Source organism: Myodes glareolus, chromosome 4 (assembly GCF_982192425.1).
Source record: "Myodes glareolus chromosome 4, mMyoGla1.1, whole genome shotgun sequence".
Taxonomy (NCBI): Eukaryota; Metazoa; Chordata; class Mammalia; order Rodentia; family Cricetidae; genus Myodes; species Myodes glareolus.
In genome coordinates this window covers 46,206,039-46,226,185 of record NC_142029.1, presented here as the reverse complement: position 1 = coordinate 46,226,185, position 20,147 = coordinate 46,206,039, and the positions used below count along the sequence as shown (strand labels likewise).

Here is a 20,147-nt window from a genome sequence, read left to right as displayed (position 1 = left end):
ATATTTAAAACTCATTTCTCATTCAGGAAGACTTCCATACATTTAAATAGCCCCAAACACCTGAAATGTTCAGTCAATATACTCATCTTGGAGGGTAGTGGAGGCTGTTGTAAATCCAAAAAAGTTTTTGTGGCTTTTCTATTTTAGGACATAACTTACAATCCAGAGTTCAGTACAAAATTACAGAGGCAAACACTAAAGGTGGTGAATTCACAGAGAATCCTGCAGTCCATCATATTTAGAAAGATTATGCTTCAAAATTCACAGTTAAGAAATATAGTGGTAATAGGATCAAAATCACCCCCAGTAGGATTTTTTTTAAAAGACAACAATACTCTTCAAAAAATTTATTTATTTATTTATTTATTTATTTATTTATTTATTTATTTATTTATCTATTTATTATGTATACAATGTTCTTCCTGTGTGTATGCCTGAAGGCCAGAAAAGGGCACCAGACCTCATTACAGATGGTTGTGAGCCACCATGTGGTTGCTGGGAATTGAACTCAGGACCTTAGGAAGAGCAGGCAATGCTCTTAATCGCTGAGCCATCTCTCCAGCCCCCTAGTAGGACTTTTAAGACACAGGATGTTCCTAGACAAATTTCAAACTTTCTGGACAACCAAGTCTTGATCAGAGTACTCAAGACCAAGGTGTCATCCACCAAACATGGTCCTCCATGCGTGAGCTTCACATGTTTCAGCAGCCAGCTTTTCTTTCAAACAGCTTTAGTAATAGCTTTGTCAATACATTCAACATACCCCATGTGTTCTCCACGGCCCCGCAGACCTTCATGTTGACAACCTTCTTGACTCCTGCCTTCTTTCTGACAGACCAGGACACTCTGTGGGTCTGAGAACATCCCATCCGCTTCCGATGGACAAAGCTGGGATGTTTACAGAACCCATCTCCAAGAGCAGTAAAGACTGTTAGTGTTTTGTTGGTGTAAGACATAAGAGCCAATCACACTTGGCAGTGTCTTAGTAATTTGCTAATTAGGAAAGAAATCAGTTGATCTCCTTTGATACAGAGAATTATGCCCAACCTATCTTGTCTTCTTTTAAAAGGCATTTCCTAACAATAAAACAGACAAACAAAACAACCCAGAACCTTGAATGTTAAATGTGACATGAAAAAAACAGCAGATTTGAGCATCTTGTTGCTGGTTACATAGAAATAAACGCTACTGGTGACAGCTTAGTCTCCTTTTCTGTGCTATGATAAGATACCCTGACCAAAGCAACTTGAGAAAAAGTTTAATTTGGTTCACAAATTGAGATGACAGTCCATCACCACAGGGAAGTAAAGGTGGCACAAACCTGAGTGCTGTGGAATATTACTCTACACTGTGTGAAGTACGCCACTGTGATTGGTTTAATAAAAAGCTATATGGCCAATAGCTAAGCAGAATTTTGGGGGGCAGAGAGAATGCTGGGAAGAAGAGCAGAGACTTGTCAAGAAGTCAGTCATGGATGCAGAGCAAGTAACACAGCATTACAAAGTAAAGGTAACCAAGCCACGTAAAAGAACATAGATTAAAAGATAAGGGTTAATTTAAGTTATAAGAGCTAGCTACAAACCTAAACTATGGATGAACCTTTATAATTAATAATAGTCTCTGTGTCCTTACTGGGGAGCCAGTAGTCCTGACAAAAAGGCCCAACTACAAATGGCACCCGATATCCGGGCACATATTTCCCATTAGAGCTGAGGAAGCTTTAAAATAAAGGTTCTAGCTGGCACATGCCCTGGGAGGCAGAGGCAGGTGGATCTTTGTAGTTCCAGGCCAGCCTGGTCTACAGAGCTAGTTCCAGGACAGCTAGGGCTACACAGAGAAATCCTGTCTCAAATAAATAAATAAAATAAAAGCTCTAAACACACAAAACAGAGCCAAACGTGGCTTCCTAGTCTTGTGTCTCAAACTCATGCTGGCCATGGTACAGAGACACATCTCCCAGCAGCTGCCTGCATGCTTGAGCTGCCAGCATGCCATGAACTAAGGCACATGGTAGGTGTAAGGCTTTGCTCATGCACACAGAAAAGGTTACAAATATGCAGTAACACCGGGTCAGATAGAAATCTCCCTCTAAATAGGTTACAGTGTGTTTAACAATATGCATAGACCTATGGAAAAGAAAATGGATATAGGCAGTCATAGAAAAAATAGTTTAAAAATAATGAAGTCTTTAAAGAGAGTAAGGTAATAAAAAAAAGTCACATAAAATGGAAAATACACAGGGAGTCTGGATCCTATATGATGTCTTGTTAACTTTAAATTTTTTAAACACTAACGTACAAAACCCCAATAGCTGCCAAAAGGTATTGGATTATGGAAATTGCTAAATTAAACTAATCTATATATTTTAAAAATGTCATAACTTTAAAATGGAAGTTGGACAATGTGTTGTGTTGGGGGAGAGGTTATGCTTTTGTTTCCACAGTTAACGAAAGGCTGTGGAATCCTTCCAGAATACTAGAGATCAGAATTGACAGGGAATGAGATCTCCTGAGTATCTTGGCTTCAGACATGGGGGAGGAAGACAGAAAAGAGCACAGTGCAGGCAATGTGTGAGCTGATCCTTTGACATGGGAACAGCTCCAAGACAGGATGAGACATGACAGATCTTGTTGGCTACAGAGTCCTCATGAGTTATTATTACATACCATCCTTTCATATGGCATAGATAGAGATTTATATTACAGTTTCTTTATACAGTCCAAACAGACTTTAAAGTTAACAGATGCCTTTTACCTGCTTAAATATAAAACAAAAAAAAATCATCTTTAACTGACTTTTGTACACAGCAGAATTATATTTCATACTATGCATGTTACCTTTGGAAGTTTATAAGTTGTCAGAGGAAGGTGACCAGACACCAGTGAAAATGGGTGGCCCAGGTGATCTAACATCTCAGAGTGCCTCTGCAGTTTCCTCAGAGTTCTGCATTCAAAACAGCTTCAAAGCTGCTGGCTAAGATGGTCCAACTTCACAGACTACTCCAGCCAAAACTTCAGATAAGCCTTGTACTTTGCCATTGCACAGATACGGCACAGCAAATAATACAGCTAACTCTCAATGGACTTGGCCATTACCCCTATTTTCCCAGGGTCTCTTAAAGATGCCAGCATCCCCAAACAACAGAAAGCAGTCTAGAGAACACAACACCTACATTCCCAAGAGGTGGGGGTGGATGGCTTTTCATTCAATGGATGTTTGTCATAATTTAGGGAAGTTGGTTACAGATTGTTACTGGTCATAGTCAAGGAAACAGCTAAATAAAGGAGATTAGATTCAGGGATCTCTTATAGTGTAGAAATAGTGAGGAGAAAGAGGATGGATTGTTGAATCTACTTTTGAACAACCACTAATCTCAAATATTTTACATTGGTATGAATTTTGACATAGTGACACAAATTTAAAGTTATTTTTGTTAGAACATGCTGTACTTACATTTTTACTCTAAACAAAGTATTGTATCTATGCAGCTCATTTCCTTTTTATTTAGACAAAAAATGAGGAAATGTAGAATATTCTTTTACACTGTATGAAGATATGTCACTGTGATTGGTTTAATAAAAAGCTAAAAGTTCAATAGCTATGTAGGATTTTCGGGGCAGAGAGAATGCTGGGAAGATGAAGGGTGGAGAAGTCAGAAAGACACAAAATAAGCCAGACACACAAAATATAATACAGGTAAAAGCCACACAGCAGAATGTAGATTAATAGACATATGGGTTAATTTAAGTTATTAAGGCTAGCTAGAAATAATCCTAAACTATAAACAAAGCTTTCATAAATAAGAAGTTTCCATGTGGTTATTTGGGAGCTGGCTGACAGGACAGAAAAATCTGCCTACACCTGAGGCAACTAGCCAAATCTCATCATACTCACGAGCAGAGAGCAATGAATTAATGCATGGATGCATGGAGTCAGCTTGCTCTCTCCTGTAAATTCCGTCCAGGGCTCTGCCCATGAAATGGTGCCTGCCACATTCAATATGGTTCTTCTAGCCTCAATTAACTCAATTAAGAGAATCTCTTACTGGCACATCCACAGGCCAACCTAATCTAGACATTTTATCATTGAGACTCCCTTTCCAGGTAATTTTCTATTGTGTCAAGTCAATAATCAAAACTAACTATCAGGAGGTTGGAGAGATGACTTATTGGTTAAGAGCACATATTGCTCTTGATCCAGGTTCAGGGAAGATTGCCTGTGTAGCAAAGAACCTGAGACTAGATAGGCCATGAACCTAGGGGAAAATCAAATACTACTATTCTGCTAGATGAAAACAGCTATAAATTGACTCCAATTGCATTCTGCTATACTCATAGGTCAACATCTTGCTCAATCATCATCAGAGAAGCTTCCTCCTGCAATATGTGGGAACAAATACAGAGACCCACAACTGGATGATATGCAGAGAGTAAGAGGCCTTGGAACACTCAGCCTCAAATCCTTCCCCTCAGGGATCAGGGAACCCTGTGGAGCAGGAGGCAGGATGATTGAAAGAACCAGTGTGGGGGAAGACACCAAGGAAACAAGTCCTTCTAGACACAAGAGGACTGATGCATGTGTGAACTCAGAGAGATGGTGGCATCATGCACAGGGCCTGCACAGGTGTAGGACAGATGGGGCTCCAGTACTGAGAGGGGAAGTAAGCAAAAACCACCATCCCTAACCTAGATGCTATCTCCAATTGATAACTGATCACAAAGGAAAAATTCATTTTCTCCAATGGAGTCTCACAGGGTACACAAACCACACTTAAGGACAGGCCCCATGGCCAGCAGCAAGTGGCCAACACAAATTGAACTCAATGGTATTTTTGGGAATTTATGTCTCACAATGCTTTGTCTGGACATTTCATTTTTTTTAAACCGTAGAGATCTTTTGCTTATTATATATTATGGTTTACAATTTTGCTTACATAGGTTTTTTTAAAATGTGTGTGTGTGTGTGTGTGCGTGTGTGTGTGCGCGTGTGTGTGTGCGTGTGTGCGCGTGTGAGAATGTGCATGTCTCTTAGGCTTTTACTTTGACTCTCTTTTTCTGTTTCTTTGTTTTGCCCTATTCTGGTGTGTTTTAATTATTATTATTATCATTATTATAAATGTCTATTTGTATACTAATGAGAGAAAGTGTAGATTTGGATGGGTGGAAAAGTAGGAAGGATCTGGGAGGAGTTAGGAGAGAAGCACTGTAAATAATATAATGCACGGAAAACAATCTATTTTCAATTTAGAAAGATAAACTAAAACCAGGAGATATCATACTTTAAGAGGAAGATGCTCTCGACAGTGTCAAGAATCAGGAATCCTTGTAAGAGGACACAGACTACATAATAGGTACATAGTTTACCAACATACAGAAACATTTTCTCAGAAGCATTCTTCTTTCCTCCTCTGTGGGGACACACACACACACACACACATAAAACATTCCATTTTGATAGGTTTGCTTATTCTGGGCATTTCATACAAGTGCAATCATACAAAACATACTTGCTTATGACTTTCTTTTTCCACGCAGCATATCTGCAAGGTTCATCCACTTTGTTGTAGGCACAGTGTTTTTTGTTTTATGACTAGGTAATATGCCATGTGGATAAATCACACTTAATTTATTCACTCATCATTAGATGGGCATTCAGGTTGTATTCATGTATGAACTGTATGGATGTACATGGTTTCACTAATCTTAGACACACTCATCTAGGAGGAAATGTAATGGGGTCATGTGGTATTGGTGTGTAGCATACATCCTTTCAGTTGGGTGAGCCTAGTAGCTTAAGAAAGATCCAACCCTCCTGTCTGTCTTTCTACCTCTATAAAGTAAGCAGTTTCCTCTGCTACATATTCTCAGCATCATGTTACATCTTGGCACAGGCCTCAAAGCCTCACAGCTAAATGACCGTGACTGAAACCTTTGAAAATGTTGGCTAAAAAAAACTTTTTTAAAAAGTTGTTTATCTTGGGTATTTTTTAAAGACAAAAAATGTTCATACACAGCTTTCTATGCTTGGCCATTTGAAGAATGAAGGGTTTCAAGACCAAAAAGTCTGACAGCACTCAGATAGATAAAAGGAAACATTTTAAAAACTAAATTTCAGCTTTCATATTCAAACAAATATTAAAGTTCTAGAATATATTCATTCAATAAAAATATTTACCAAGTACTGTGACCAATTCTGTTTTTAACCTTCTCAATGGCAATTTTGAATGTTTCAGTTTTGGAGAGCTTGATTTTCAGTGCTATCTCCAACTCTCCAGAGACAGGAAAAGCCTTTACAACCTTCAGAACCTCCATCCGGCCACACTCTCTCAGATGACTAAATACAGGACGGCAGCGCACGCCACTGCAACCTCACACTCATCTATGTGACAGTGACTACAGACAGCACCACGTTAGCCCCAAGTGACACCTAGGCCTATCCATCATCTCCCAGATGAAGGTGCCAGTGTCTCAGGTCAGGTAATTATGCATGTGAACCGCAGTGGCTCACCATACAGAATTAATGCTTTCACCACACTTTGGGCCACATTTCTTCTTTCTTCTCTTTATAAGTCACAGAGTCACAGAGTCTTGTACTGCGACTACAGAGCAAGCTCGGGAAAGACACTTCTGGTGGTCCAAGGTGAAAAATTTCCCTCAAACTAAAATATTATGTTTATTTAAAATTCTTGTCCTTTCATAAATGTGAGGTTTTCTAGAAGCTAAACAGACATGTAATATAAGACTGGAGACAGTAACACCACAGTATATAAGAGCTGTCATCTATTAAACTATACAATAGAGATATTTACCAAAAAAGAAATTGATGTCCTTCTCTATTTTTCTTTTATAAAAGCTATTTTCATAAACATAGGCGCTATTTACAACATATAGTAGGGTTATTACCTTTATTAAATTATTTTAAATATTCCTTACTTTTCTTAATTCTAGTTAATAGTAATGTTAGAGACATCAGGCAAGCAAAAGTCATTTAATAGTCTCAAAAACTGTTAAAAGATTTGGGGGATTTCAAGATCCCAAAAAAGTCTGACACACAGGTAAGTAAAAATAAAGATTCAGCTGGGTGGTGGTGGCGCACGCCTTTAATCCCCATCACTTGGGAGGCAGAGGCAGGAGAATCTCTGTGAGTTCGAAGCCAGCCCTGTCTACAAGAGCTAGTTCCAGAAACCCTGTCTTGAAAAACAAAAAAAACCAAACAAACAAAATCAAAGTAAACATTCAAAACTAATTTTTGGTTTTAACATTCAATCAAATTATTAAAGTTCTAGATTATATTCATTCAATAAATATATTTAATGTAGATCATCTATGTAGCAAGTATAAGCCATTATATATAGAACAGAATTTTCACTTACTTGGAATTTTTACCATTGTTAATTATGTGGGCCCTAAAACATGATGGAAAAAGATACATTCACAAGGTAAAAACATGGTGTAACTCACCATTTTTCAGCTACAGAGAGTGTCTCTAAGCCTTAGTCTAAAGAATGTGACGACTCTGCCACCTTGTGTTCAATAAAGAAACTGCACGACCACTTTCATTACTGTGTCTACAACTGTTTATCTGGTTCCAACAATAGCGAAGCTCTGTTACCACACATTAATATGACAGTCCCAATGAACTGGTTCTTCGTGTACGTGTGTTGTATGTAGCTGTTAGTGTGGGAGTGTGCACATCTGTGTGGAAGCCAGAGGCTGACTTCAGCTGTCTCCTCCTTATGCTTTGAGACACTCTGGTCTCCACAGACACACATGGAACAGCGTGCTCACAACTATGCACGTGCACCAGCAAGTGCATACAGACACACAAATATGCACACGTGCATACAACACACAAATATGCACACGTGCATACAACACACACACGGGTTTTTTTTAGATTCTCAGAGACCACAAGGCTCTAGGGTGGGCAATTATTCCACATACTGGGTGTCACTGAACATTTTAATTGTATTGCCTTGGTGGTAAATTATTTGGCAAACTTGTGCTTCCTTTCAAAGGGAATGCAATAGGGATGCTAAAGAAAGATTTCTATTCCAGCCCTATTTTCTGCATCAAAATGTAAAAGGTTATAAGGAAGAATACTGTGCAAACTGAGAACGACATTATCTATGGTCCAGTGAGGCAATTTGTTGCCAAGGTTTGAAACAAATCCTGACTCGGGCTGTGTGCATTAACAGTGGAAAACCAGCAAGTTTCTGAAGAGTTGACTAAGCACCACCCACCTCTTATGCATATCCAACAGTCGTCTTTCTTGTTGTGTGTCTTAAGCTCTTCCTCAGTTACCTCGATTAGCCTGCCTTTCAGTCCGGTTAAGTCTTTTCCACTTTTGGTCAGTCGAATCCAGTCCATAAGACTTCTGCCTTGTTTTAAGGGTACCTAAGAGTGGAAAACAGAAATTACATTCAGTTTCAAGTTGGCTGCTTCCCTTTCCGCCACCTTTGACTTGCTTTCAGGCTTTGTCAGCCCTTTTATTCTCCTTTAAAATGAAATCCTGAGATGCTGAGATGGAAACATGGCTAGGCTGAGGCTATCCTGGACTACACAACAAGATCCCACCTCAAAAAATCTAAATATATATTATTAAAATATAAATGAATGAAAAGATAAAACTGAAGCCCAACAATTCTACAAATCTTCTCATCACTTGTGTGTGAGGAATGTCAAATTTGTTCTACTTTATTTGTTGTTTTCAACAGGGAAGGTCCTGCCTTGTAGCGGCTCAGGCTGACTACAACCTGGTGGCCATCAAACCTCCTGTGTACCAGGACTACAAAGGAAAGACGCCACATCTGGCTCTTTCTTTCTTTTTTATTTTCTTTTTTTAATTTAATCTCTCTTTTATTTTCTTTGACCTTTTTTACTTTTAGGTAATTTATTATTATTATTATTATTATTATTATTATTATTATTATTATTACAGGAGAGAGGGGTCCTTCCATCTAGATCAAGATGTTCAGGAAATTCAGATGCCTAGAATTTTAAACAAAATATTATTTAGGGGATGCCTGGCTATGAGAAAGGACTTAGAAATTCTCTCAAAAATTTTCCTCATAACGGTACTGAATCTAAAGTTAGAAAGCTGAAATGTCCAGGTCCCACCTGTTACTAATTATGTTACTGTTGCCAATTTGAACCAAAATTTGTGACCTTAACAATCAAGAAACTTGATAGAAGATACACTAATGATTGGCTAAAGTGGACCTTTTCTGAGTTATTAATATACACAAAACATCAGAAATGAGTGTGCAACGTCTTCTGCAAACACACTGGTAAAGCTTATCAGCACTGAGAAAGGCTAGCACGGTGCAGAGGGTGTGGGCAGGGGGCAGAGGGCAGGGGGCAGGGGGCAGGGAGGAAGTTATAATGAATACGTCATTGATATGAGCACAGGGCAGCGATGTCAAGGACCTCAGTGTCGCGGATACGGGAATTGGCAAAGTCACCTTCTGGTCTTGTGTCAATGTAGACAGTGTGTTTAGAGACTAGCCACCACAGCTTTCTCCCGTGGGATGAGCTCTAACCAAGATTAGCTAATTCTGCCTCAAAGATTTCCTGAAACCAATGGCAACACCAAACACCCTAGCAATACTTTTTTAAAAAACTCATTCATTTTCTTTTTTCATTCACAATTCATGGAAAATTGTTTTAACTGTGGATAATTTTTTTCTTACTAAGAACGTTCACATTTCCACTTATAGGAAGCATTTCATGGCTTTTCTTTGGCACAAGAGAATTTCCCGTATTGCTACTCCAGCACTTGGGCCATTACTAAGTAAACTAATGGAGATTTAAACACAAGGACTTTTATTTTCAACTCTGGTAACAGAAAAGATGGCTCCTGAGTGACTTGGGGGCGGGCAGTACATGCACCTTAGACACAGGATAAGAGGACTCATGCTGTTGGCTGGGGTAACAGAAAACATGGGCATTGAATAATGAACCCTCTGCAGGAATTGTCTACCAACCCCATCTACAGGATTTAGTAACAGAATACTCTGAGTTCTGTTTTCATTGACGAAATACACTTTCAAGGTTTTAAGGTAAAGAATTGATCCGAATGTGCTCCTCCCAAAAACACATGTAATAGTCTCCAAGGCGGGGCCCACTGGGAGATGTTTAGATTATGAGGCCTTACATTAATTATGAATGGGTTTAAAGTTACACATTCTTTTGTGTTGTTTATTGTCCCATGATGCCCTTCACCACATCCAACAAAGCAAAAAGGCCGTGACAGGACAGGCGCTTCTTTACCCTCCCTTTCTAACAAATAAATCTGCCCTTTCTCCATTCTCAGATATTCTCTTACAATGACACAAAGTGTATTAACACAAAGGTACACCAGCATTTTAATTATGATAGTCTAGTGGAATAATCCATATTGAATAGGGCCACTCTACATCTGTCCAACTACCTCATTACAAAGTACCAGGAGAATGGTACCGCAGAAGCATGCACACCCAAAGAAGCTTGTATAACTCAACCTCCCAGTCATATCTATTTTAAGCATTCATTTACCCCCAAAGTATATAGGTCAGTATCTCTGGGGTACATTCCATCATCTCATTCCACACTCTCATTCTGGCCATTGATGAAGTTCTTCTGACTTTTCAATTCCAACTACAGAATGAAGAGGGAAAAAAACAATTCCTAGCCCAGAAAAAAAAAAAATCACTGGGCTCTCCATTCTGTAATCCCTAGGGCAGTTAATCTTTTGAAAATGCAAAGCAAATCATGAGTGTCTCTTCTACAGTGGTTCCTTACAGTTATGTCTACAAATCCCTCGACTGTGGGTCACACCCTTCACCGCTGGTTATGGTTTGCATTATGTGTTTCAGCCTCAGCTCTTTCCATCAAATGCTTTGGCCAAATGGGAAAAGATTACCCTAGTGGTATCAGGCACTTGCTCACAGTATTTTCTCCAATCTGACTCCAACCCCTTCTTGGTGATAGCACCCTACTGAAATATGAACTATAATTATCTGTTTACTTATCTGTACTGCCCCGAGACTAAGTTCCTTGTAATCAGAGACCACATCTTCACCACACTGTACTTTATCAGTTACTTTTTGCTGCTGTGACTAAAATCAGCTCATGGGAGAAAGAGTTTATTTTGACTTATGCTTCAAGAAAGGGAATTCATATCGCAGGGGAGGCATAGCAGCTGGAAGCCAGAGCGGGACCTTACACAGGAATGGACCAGAGACAACAAACTGGAACTGTGGTAGATTATACACCTTCAAAGCCTGCCCCAAGGGACATACTGTTTCCAACAAAGCCAAACTCCAAGGTTCCATAATGTTCCCCAAACAGCATTACCAGGAGGAGACCACATGTTCAAATGCCTTAGCCTATGGGGGATATTGCTCAATCAAACCATCACATAGTTTCTCAATCAATACTGATTGAGAAAATTGCTAGGAGAAATAAGAACAGCTATTACATGATGAATCCACCTCCAGGTAAGATTCTAATCTGTGAGATTTGAACAAAAGGCTCATGGTAAGTAATATTTGTTGGGGGACTTGTCAATGCTGTGCCACAAAATATATCTCACACAATCCTATGGCTAAAACAATAATAACAACAAAAACTGGTACTTACTGTCAATCCTATGTACACCTGAGCAAGAAGGGAATGAGGTCAAGTGGTGGATCTTGGAAAGGCATCTCCCTCCTACTTCACAGCCTCTGGCTTAAACAGCTACAACCAACAACCTCTCCAGCTGTGTTCCAGCTCTGCAGCCTTCATTTCATTCTCACAGGTTCAAGACTGTCTCATTTCATAACAAATCCAGCCTGGGTTCCCATTAAATTACACACAAAAAAACTTACTTTGTCCTCTTCTGGGACAACAAAACTCACTTCTCACATCTATGTAACTTCTGGTCTTGGCTTAGAAGTTTTCTCCTTTAAATGACTGCTGAAGATATAACACTTTTAATGGAGAAAAGCAGAAACTGATTTTCTCACTCTGCAAAGGGTAGCTTTTGACTACGCATTTCAAGCATGTAGCTTGAGGAGAGCAGCAGGAGAATGGTGAACAGATGCACACACAGCAATGAAGGAAGGTTATAATCACATTACGAGCCTACATGACTAATATCAGCCCTTCGCGAACCTACTTTTTATTCGGAATGGAGATAGTAAAAGCCCCCACTCTATTGAGTAACTACGAAGATTCAATACACATAGGAAAAATACTCAAGACATACATGGCCATTGGTGAGCACATAAAACATCTAAATACTATGTATGATTAAAGCTGTGTTCACAGACTTCTGAAAAACAAATGTAAACCTCAATTCATTTTCTGATCTACAGTCAGAACTTCAGGTCTAAGTGGAGAAAAATAGGAACGTTCAGCGAAGGAACCAAAGTCATATAAAGCAAAACTCAAAACAGCAATCAAGTACCCAAGAAGGCAGAAGTCCCAAAAGAAAACACCAAGATGTGGTCACAGTATAAGGAAGTACCAATATAACATAAGCAAATAGCATTCGCCTTGCAGTGAACACGGGGCACATTTTTTTATTGAATTTTGTAAATATATATCCGTATTCCACCTACTGCTCACAGTAACCATATTCAACAAATATTCAAGAGCATGATATCAAATTCAAAGTCAGCCAAGAGTGCTCCTAGAAGAGGCAGTGCTGGGATAGTTTGGCTGTCACATGCATAGAGGAGCAGGACTTGGAGAGGTGGCGGTAAATCGGATGGGAGGTTTGCAGACCCCAGTCTTCCCTAGTCACCTGTCTTGCGGTTAAGTCTCTCTGGCCGCTACTGCTCAACCCTGTCCTGACAGTAAAAAACAAAAGACTGGAGAAGGCAGCTTGAGGGAGGGAAGCAACCACGCCGGAACCAGGGTGCCAGCTTCAGCAGCAGGAACAGTCTCAGAGCCAGTAGGCAACGGCGTCCCCGCTTACCTTGCTGCGCCCCTGGGAGGCGACGCGCTGCTGGGATCCCGGGGCCGGGAAAGCCTGGGAAGGGACGTTCAGCATCCTGGGCCCCGCGACTCGGGCCGCGTCCGGGTTCCGCCACCAGACAGGATCGTCTGGCGGGACCCCCAGCAGCCACCACCGCCTGCTCCGGCTCCGCGGCCGGGCAGAGGCCAAGCCCCCGACCCACTTCCGGGGTCGCCAGGGGTCAGGCGCGCCATGACGTAGCACGCTCACGGGAGGCGGGGTGGGGGCGGAGTCAGAGGGAAAGAGTAAGCGATGGGGGGGTGTAGCGGGGGGGGGGGTGTGTGCAGCAGAAGCGCATGCTCAGTTATCGCTGGTCCAAAATTTCAGCACCACAGGGAAATGACAGCTTTCTGCAGGAAGATTAGTGAGTGAAGCTGTTCCCAGGCCCTGGTGCTGATCGAGTCCGACAGTAATTTCCCGTAGATTCCTGATCACCCAGAACACCAGCGCCTGTCCCTTGACAAACAACACCATCAGACTGTTTAAATATAGAAGAAAATAATACTCTAAAAACTTTCAGATTACTGAATGTTTTTCTCCTGCGAAACACTAAGCTCTAGGAAAGAGGACCTCACAACTTCATGAGCTAAGAAGCCTAAAGCAAGCAGCCTCTGCTGTGCGTTAAGGAGAAAACTTCACCTTTCTGCATTCTCTGGAAAACGAGTAAAGGACGTTTCCAGTCTCCCGCACCATCACACACTCACACATTCTTCCTTCTCCCATAGCTTTTCATCTTCCCTGAAATCTGCACGGAGTTCGCCCTTAAATGGAGTGATTTGGTTTTGGTGTCGTCCTTATACTTAATGATTTGTGTGAGTTTCTGTGTTTGTTTTTTATCTTTCACATACTAACACCCCTTCCCTCCTCTGCACCTGCTCCCTCTGCCTTCCCCGCACCCCACCGCTATCTGCTCCTCAGAGAGGGTAAGGCTTTTAGTTTCTTAAAGGAATATTTATCTAACTGCATGGGCTTGGGTTTCTGTAGAAATAAATGGCCAAATCTAAACTACACTGCCTATGTGATTAGTAATAGGTATCTAACAAAAGACAGGGCACCTTATACTATCCTAATTAGTTAACAAGGGAAGCATCTAATGTTGTGGGTCTGGGCTGGTGATGTCTTGAGCCTTCTTTTACATATATCTGGTAGAATATACAGATCCAGAGAGTAGAATCCAACAGAAAGAGAACATTTTCCCAATGAACAATTTTGAATAACGCTACCCATTCGTTGCTGGGTACTACTTTTTTCCCTGACTCTGGACACATTATTTATTTCATTTATGCAGTCTCCAGAGTTCCTGGCAGTCAAAGTTGTGATAATGTTTTAATATTATAAGAGAAGTTCTGTGAATGTGCTTAGTCATTCAAGAAAGAGGTACTTCTTAGCTGGCTAATTATCTCTCATCTCCACCTTACCCATTTTTATTCTCGAATATTGCAGAAAAATATTTTTGAAATATTGCCAGGCAAGCATCGAGCTTGTACCTTCCCTGCCTCATCCTCACAAGTAGCTCAAATTATAGGTTAATAAAAATGTTTACTTGCAGTTGAACTGTTAATTTGATGATTATATATGAACTAAAAATACATCATGATTATAGTTTATATGTCACCTTAACCATGAAACTTGCCCATTTTTTGCTTCATTAAATTATGGGGTAAGTTTTCTTATGTGATGGCTGTGTAAGAAAATCCACTGAGAATTTATTTTGCTTCCCATAAGAAAATATTTATATGAGAATTTTGTGAGCAGGCAACTAGAGCAAAGGGAAAATTGATAACGTTAAAGTTCATGTCTGCAAAATCTTAGCTTTACCTAAGGCAAGAAAACACACTTTCATGTTCTGAACTTTTTTGTACTCCATACAAATAATTACAATTTAAACATCTTGTTTTAATTGTAGGAATCCCGCAGTCCTTCAGTAAGTACTGAACGCCAGATCAAGGACAAAAGGAGAGGATTAGAGTGGGAGTCATACCATTCACTGCTTCATTACAGTCCTTAAAAATTAAGAGACATAAGATTGCTTTCCTTTCTCAATTATAGGTAATTAATTGAAGCATTTCCACCATCAGCTAGCAAACATATACTAATATATGTGACACTCATCGCAGAATGCAATTTTCTTCACTAACTACCAAGATTACATCATCTGTAACTACAACATCCAATTGAGATCAATAGCAAACAGCAGACATTACAAGAGCCAGTCTTCAAAAAGCAAACAAATACTATTGTTCTTTGAAAAATCGTAACTAAGGATAAATTTGCAATTTAATAAAGAGACCAAAAGTATCCTTTGCAGGTCCCAGAGCCCCGTGATGCCTAGCTTAAATCCCAACATTTAATTCTAGTAGTGGGACAAAGAAAAGCTGAAACACTTAGTGATTATAAAATAGTTTTATTAACAATTTATATACAAATAAATAACTTTTAAAAGTTTATGATACAAATTTATACACAAAATTCAAATCCTACCCAGCTCAATTGTCATCAGAAGTAACCAATTAGCTTAATTTTCACAGGCTAGCCCCTCAATTTCATTTTCACTATCAGAATCTTCATAAAACGAAATCGTAGCTTGAACTGGGAAATTTTTCAGGAGAGTCTCTGCTTCTTGATATAAGTAATCGTAACACTTGGACTTGGGCCAGAGCAGTCTGAAAGAAGCAGACGACACACCATCCTTATGTTTTGCATTCCTGATAGCCACGGAATGATCAATCACCATAAGCTCTCTATGCTAAACAATTTGTTTACACATTTTAGCGACAGCCTTGAGGTGCAGGGTTTAAAACTGCTACTGCCACGGTATTCATCAAGTCTGCTTGCCAGAGTACAAATAAATGCTTGGTTATTTTACATCTCTATCAAGCTATAGGTTAGATTTAAAATTGGCTGTCACCTCTAAAGCAGAAGATCAATGCTTACCTTACTTCATGAGTTATATATGTTTATTCTTACAAAATGTAGAAGGTTAGACTTCCATTTTCTAAATTTCTTTAGAAGGCAGAAACATTCCACCACTACTTCAGTGGATGTGGGCGACAGCCGGCTTTACTGGGAGGGCACAGTGCTTGAACCCTGGACAGGCAGCAATCACCCACTGTCCAGCAGAAAACCTCTGGGTATAGCTCTAGCTCTTTGTTATATATATAGCCAGTACACTCGATCAAAAATGTACATGAAAAGTAGTTTTAAAAGCTTGTCTATGCCTCCACAACTAGCTAGGTGGAAAGACTGCTCCAACACCAGTCTTTATTCCCAATCCCTCTTCTCTCCCATCCAACCGAATCTGGAAACGCTATATCAATGTATTGAGAGTTATATAGGTTCTATACAATTAATTTGCAAGTAAGCATCATAACCTCAGAATTTTAAAAATTTGACCACTATTAATTAATATAGTTTCTGTGCGATTATTTGGGCCTGGGTTGCTAGGAAATGAAAGTGCAGTCTGTTTACACAATGGTGGCTAATGCGGGCTCGAACCCATAATCCTGCAAATAAGAGTACCAAGCTCTGTGCACTGAGCTTGCATGAGACTCTTAATCTCAGGGCCATGGGTTCATGTCCCACATTAGGCACAAAAAAGTTTACAATCCAGATGCTTAAACAAGTAGCATTTATACATTCAATAAATGTAGTAGCAAGCTCTTGTGCCAACATAATCCACCAATCTAAAATGGAATAAATTATGAACCCTACCCTCAAAGAATGGACCACTGAATAAAAAGTATAAGACAAACAATATTAGTCAAGATGGAGATTAATAAAAATTAATAAAAAACTATAATTAACTTTTTCAGCAAAGAGTTGTTTACAATATACCAATATATGTTCTAATATGCAACTGGAATTGCTAACCCTCCCCATCCAAAATGGTCAGGTGGTATCATCATACTCTGGTCAGACTCTGTGGACAGTTCTTCCAGGGATGCCATCCTTTTTTGAGTTCTCCCTGTTCTGATTTTTCTATCAGTTTCGTAGCCTTCCTCTACTCCATATGCTAGGTGGAGTCTGCTCTTTTCCTATACCTTCTCTGAAAATGACCAGCTTTTCCCTCTGCACTTCTTTAGGATGACCTCACCCCCTTTCATGACCTCATTCAGCATACATCTCACCCCTGTGTTGGCAGGGAAGGTTTTCAGGCTGGCTCCTGACATGTATGTGTCTCTCTCCCTAATTGCGCTATTTAGATGCCTAAAGCACATGCAATACAACAAATCTATTTCAGACTTGTCTCTCATTCCCCACATCTGCATCATCATAAAACAGCACTCACCTGGGCAGCAGTCACAAATTTGGGAGGCATTCTGACTGTTTAGCTGTCCTTCACCTACCTTCCCAGTGCATTATAAAGCCCAGCTCTGTCACCTAAGTACCTCCTACATCTCCACAAGTTCCAATTCCGTTTCTGACGACTTAGAAAGGTTCTTCTTCATTTCTGACTTGTAACTATTTCCAATTTCACGTCGGATGTTTTAAGTTGTTATTCTGGTCCCTTAATGATTTTCCTGAAGCATCAGTCTGATTATACCATTCTTCTGGCTAAAATCGATAACCATCAACACCTCCTCCATAGTGAAGTCCACGGGATCTGGGCACAACTCCACATGGAAATGCATAGGTTCTGACCTTTCACTACCTTACTGCCACCACTACAGCTACACCCAAATCCCTGGTCTTGGAGCTTCAGCAGGAGCCATGCTGTCCCAAGATCCTGTCTCTCGTTTTCTATGTTATTTCTTTTGATCCAAGAGTCCCCTTATCTGACTCTTGGAGACTCAGTGTAGTAACCATAACTAATTTATAATCCACCCTTTGTGAGCTTTCTCCAACCCTTCTACAATTATGTATTTAGTATTTAGTACTCTGAACTCACTTCGAAATTGACCAGAGTTAAGTTGGAGGGATGACTTGGTGGTTAAGAGCACTAAGTGTTCTTCTGGAGGACCTGGGTTGAGGTCCCAGCACTCACATAGCAACCTAAAACCACCTGTAACTCCAGTTCCAGGAGAACCTACTCCCTTGCCTGACCTCTGTGGGCACCAGGCATACACATGGTTCACATACATACATGCAGGCAGAATAATCAGACACAAAAAAATAAAACCTTAAAAAAAAAAATCTGACCACAGTAAACTCTATTCCAACACTTGTCACTGGCTTTCCCTGTGTCCCTCTGTTACTTTTAGCATATGTAGTTAATCAACACATAGTACAACTACTGTACACCACATATAACACGTCGTCACAGGCCAGGCCTTTAACACAGGTACACAGGCCTTCCTTTAACAGTCCAGAGAAAACCACACAATTGTAAACATTTTGTCTCAAACAAAAGCTAAAAACCTACAAGGAATCTTATAGAATGGCTGACTTTGTGTGGCAAAAGATGAAACAAACAAAAAAAAACAGTAAAAACAAACAAATACAGTAAACAACTGGACCAGCCTTGGGTCACCTTTGACCCCTTTTAGCCTGGTCATTGGTAATCTGTCCAACGTTCCTTTCACTTTCAGTTTCTCTTAAGGATCAAGCTTATCAGCTACAATCCTGTAAACGGTCCACCCCATTCTTCCTCCTGGTTTCTAAGAAAGTAATACATACACTCTGTATGCCGTGAAGCCAGTTTCACACTGACTTAAACATAATAAAGCAAAATAAAAATTCAAAACAACTTCTCCAGCACAGGGTATCTCCCTTCTTATAACCCAAAGCCTCCTTCACGGCAGGTAAGCATCCTACCACTGAACTCCGTATCCAGCCGCGTCCGTTCACTTTTCTAACCAATCTGCTTTCTGTCTTGTAGCCAGTTCTTTTAGCATTTACTCACCACGCACCAATTGACAGTCCTTTTATGTGAAAAATCAGACAATTTCCCATTCTGTGAGTAACAGCATCCTCAGAATGGGAACACAGAGTAACTGACGGCAAATTTTCCAAGAAAGAAAAACTGCAGAACCGGCTACTGAACCAGGTTGCGCGGTGATGCCCCTAATGTCCTCCCTAGAGGGGGAGTTGAAGACCTTAAGTAAGTCCTGTGACTCACCTGACAGGGTGTTGGTATTGAGAAAGCTTCCCCGAGGCTTCCCTCACTCCAGGACCACTGGACAACTAGGGAGGGAAGGAATAAAGGCAGTCACCATGCATCTCTGTAGAAACTGGGAAGTTGTGTGCCACCCAGTCTCTGGTTCAGGTAGGGACCATGTCCCTGGGTCTCTCCTCAAACCAGCTCTTCAGCTGCAACTGGCTAGCTACATCACTGCAGAGAATTTCCCAGCCTGCCTTCATACCTACAGGACCTGGGGCAGGCACAGCGCAGGTCACCAGGGGCCTTAGTGCCCAGGCCCGGCGTGGGGGTGGGGGTGGGGAGGCTCTGCAGCCTGAACCGCTGCAGGTCATGCTGTCTGTCACTCACCGCGTCTGCAGCACGGGGCTGCTCCCGCTCCTCTTCCTCTCCGGGGGTTCGAAGCCAAGGTCTCCAGAAGCCCTCAGACCTGCAGAACGGCAAACGCAAACCGCGCGCGAAAAGACTGTGAGCCCGGCCACAGGACACAACTAGGACCGAGCACGGACACTGGGCAAGGGCAAGGGCAGCGGGCACAGGGCGAGGGCTTAGGTGGAGGGTGCGTGGGGATGAGCCGGGGCCAGGCGGTCCTCTGGCTCCGCGGCCCGCGGGCACGGAGAGAGGGTGGAGAGGGTGGATCCCGGCTGATAGGTACCCGGGCTGCGCTGGTGGCGGGCAGAGACTGCGCGGGGGTGGGAGCGCTGGGCTGTGCGCGCGCTCGGCGCTCTCCGCCGTGTCCATGGCAGCGCGGTCGCTCCCGTGTCGCAGCCGGGCTTTATCTAGCCCTCGCGGCCCGCTGTGCTTGCAGACCTTCGCACCCCGGCGGCCCTCGCTCCGCATAAACAAAACGGCAGCGCGTGAAGGCGCCGCGGGCCGTGCGCTGGTGTGAACGCGTGCACATCCCAAATGGCCCGAGAACCGGCTGCAGGAGCGAGTGTTAATAGCCCCCCTGACCCAAGGCCTGGGAGAAAAACAGCATGTGCCCGAGCAGCCAATTTCCATGTGAAGAGGATAGGAGGGGATAGAATTAAGTGATTCTACACGTTTTGTGTATTTCTGCAAAAATGCCGACGGCTGATAATTGCCC

At 41.4% G+C, this 20,147-nt stretch overlaps 1 protein-coding gene across 6 annotated transcripts in view; it reads right to left on the bottom strand.

Moving 5' to 3' along the window:
• The window catches only part of Cyb5r4 (cytochrome b5 reductase 4), a 67,429-nt gene extending 47,613 nt beyond the window's left edge, over positions 1 to 19,816 (bottom strand). For 4 of the 6 annotated variants that reach the window (XM_085689489.2, XM_085689492.2, XM_085689491.2 and 1 more), the window contains exons 1-2: positions 19,412 to 19,816; positions 8,243 to 8,396 (exon numbers count right to left, since the gene is read on the bottom strand). In XM_085689489.2, the coding sequence (XP_085545615.2) occupies positions 8,243 to 8,396; positions 19,412 to 19,801 (544 nt within the window). In that variant the 5' untranslated portion in view covers positions 19,802 to 19,816. Of the gene's footprint in view, positions 1 to 8,242; positions 8,397 to 12,945; positions 13,159 to 19,411 lie in introns of those variants that run through there. The other 2 variants (XM_048435797.3, XM_048435795.3) reach the window with 2 other exon arrangements.
• Positions 19,817 to 20,147: the final 331 nt, after the last annotated feature.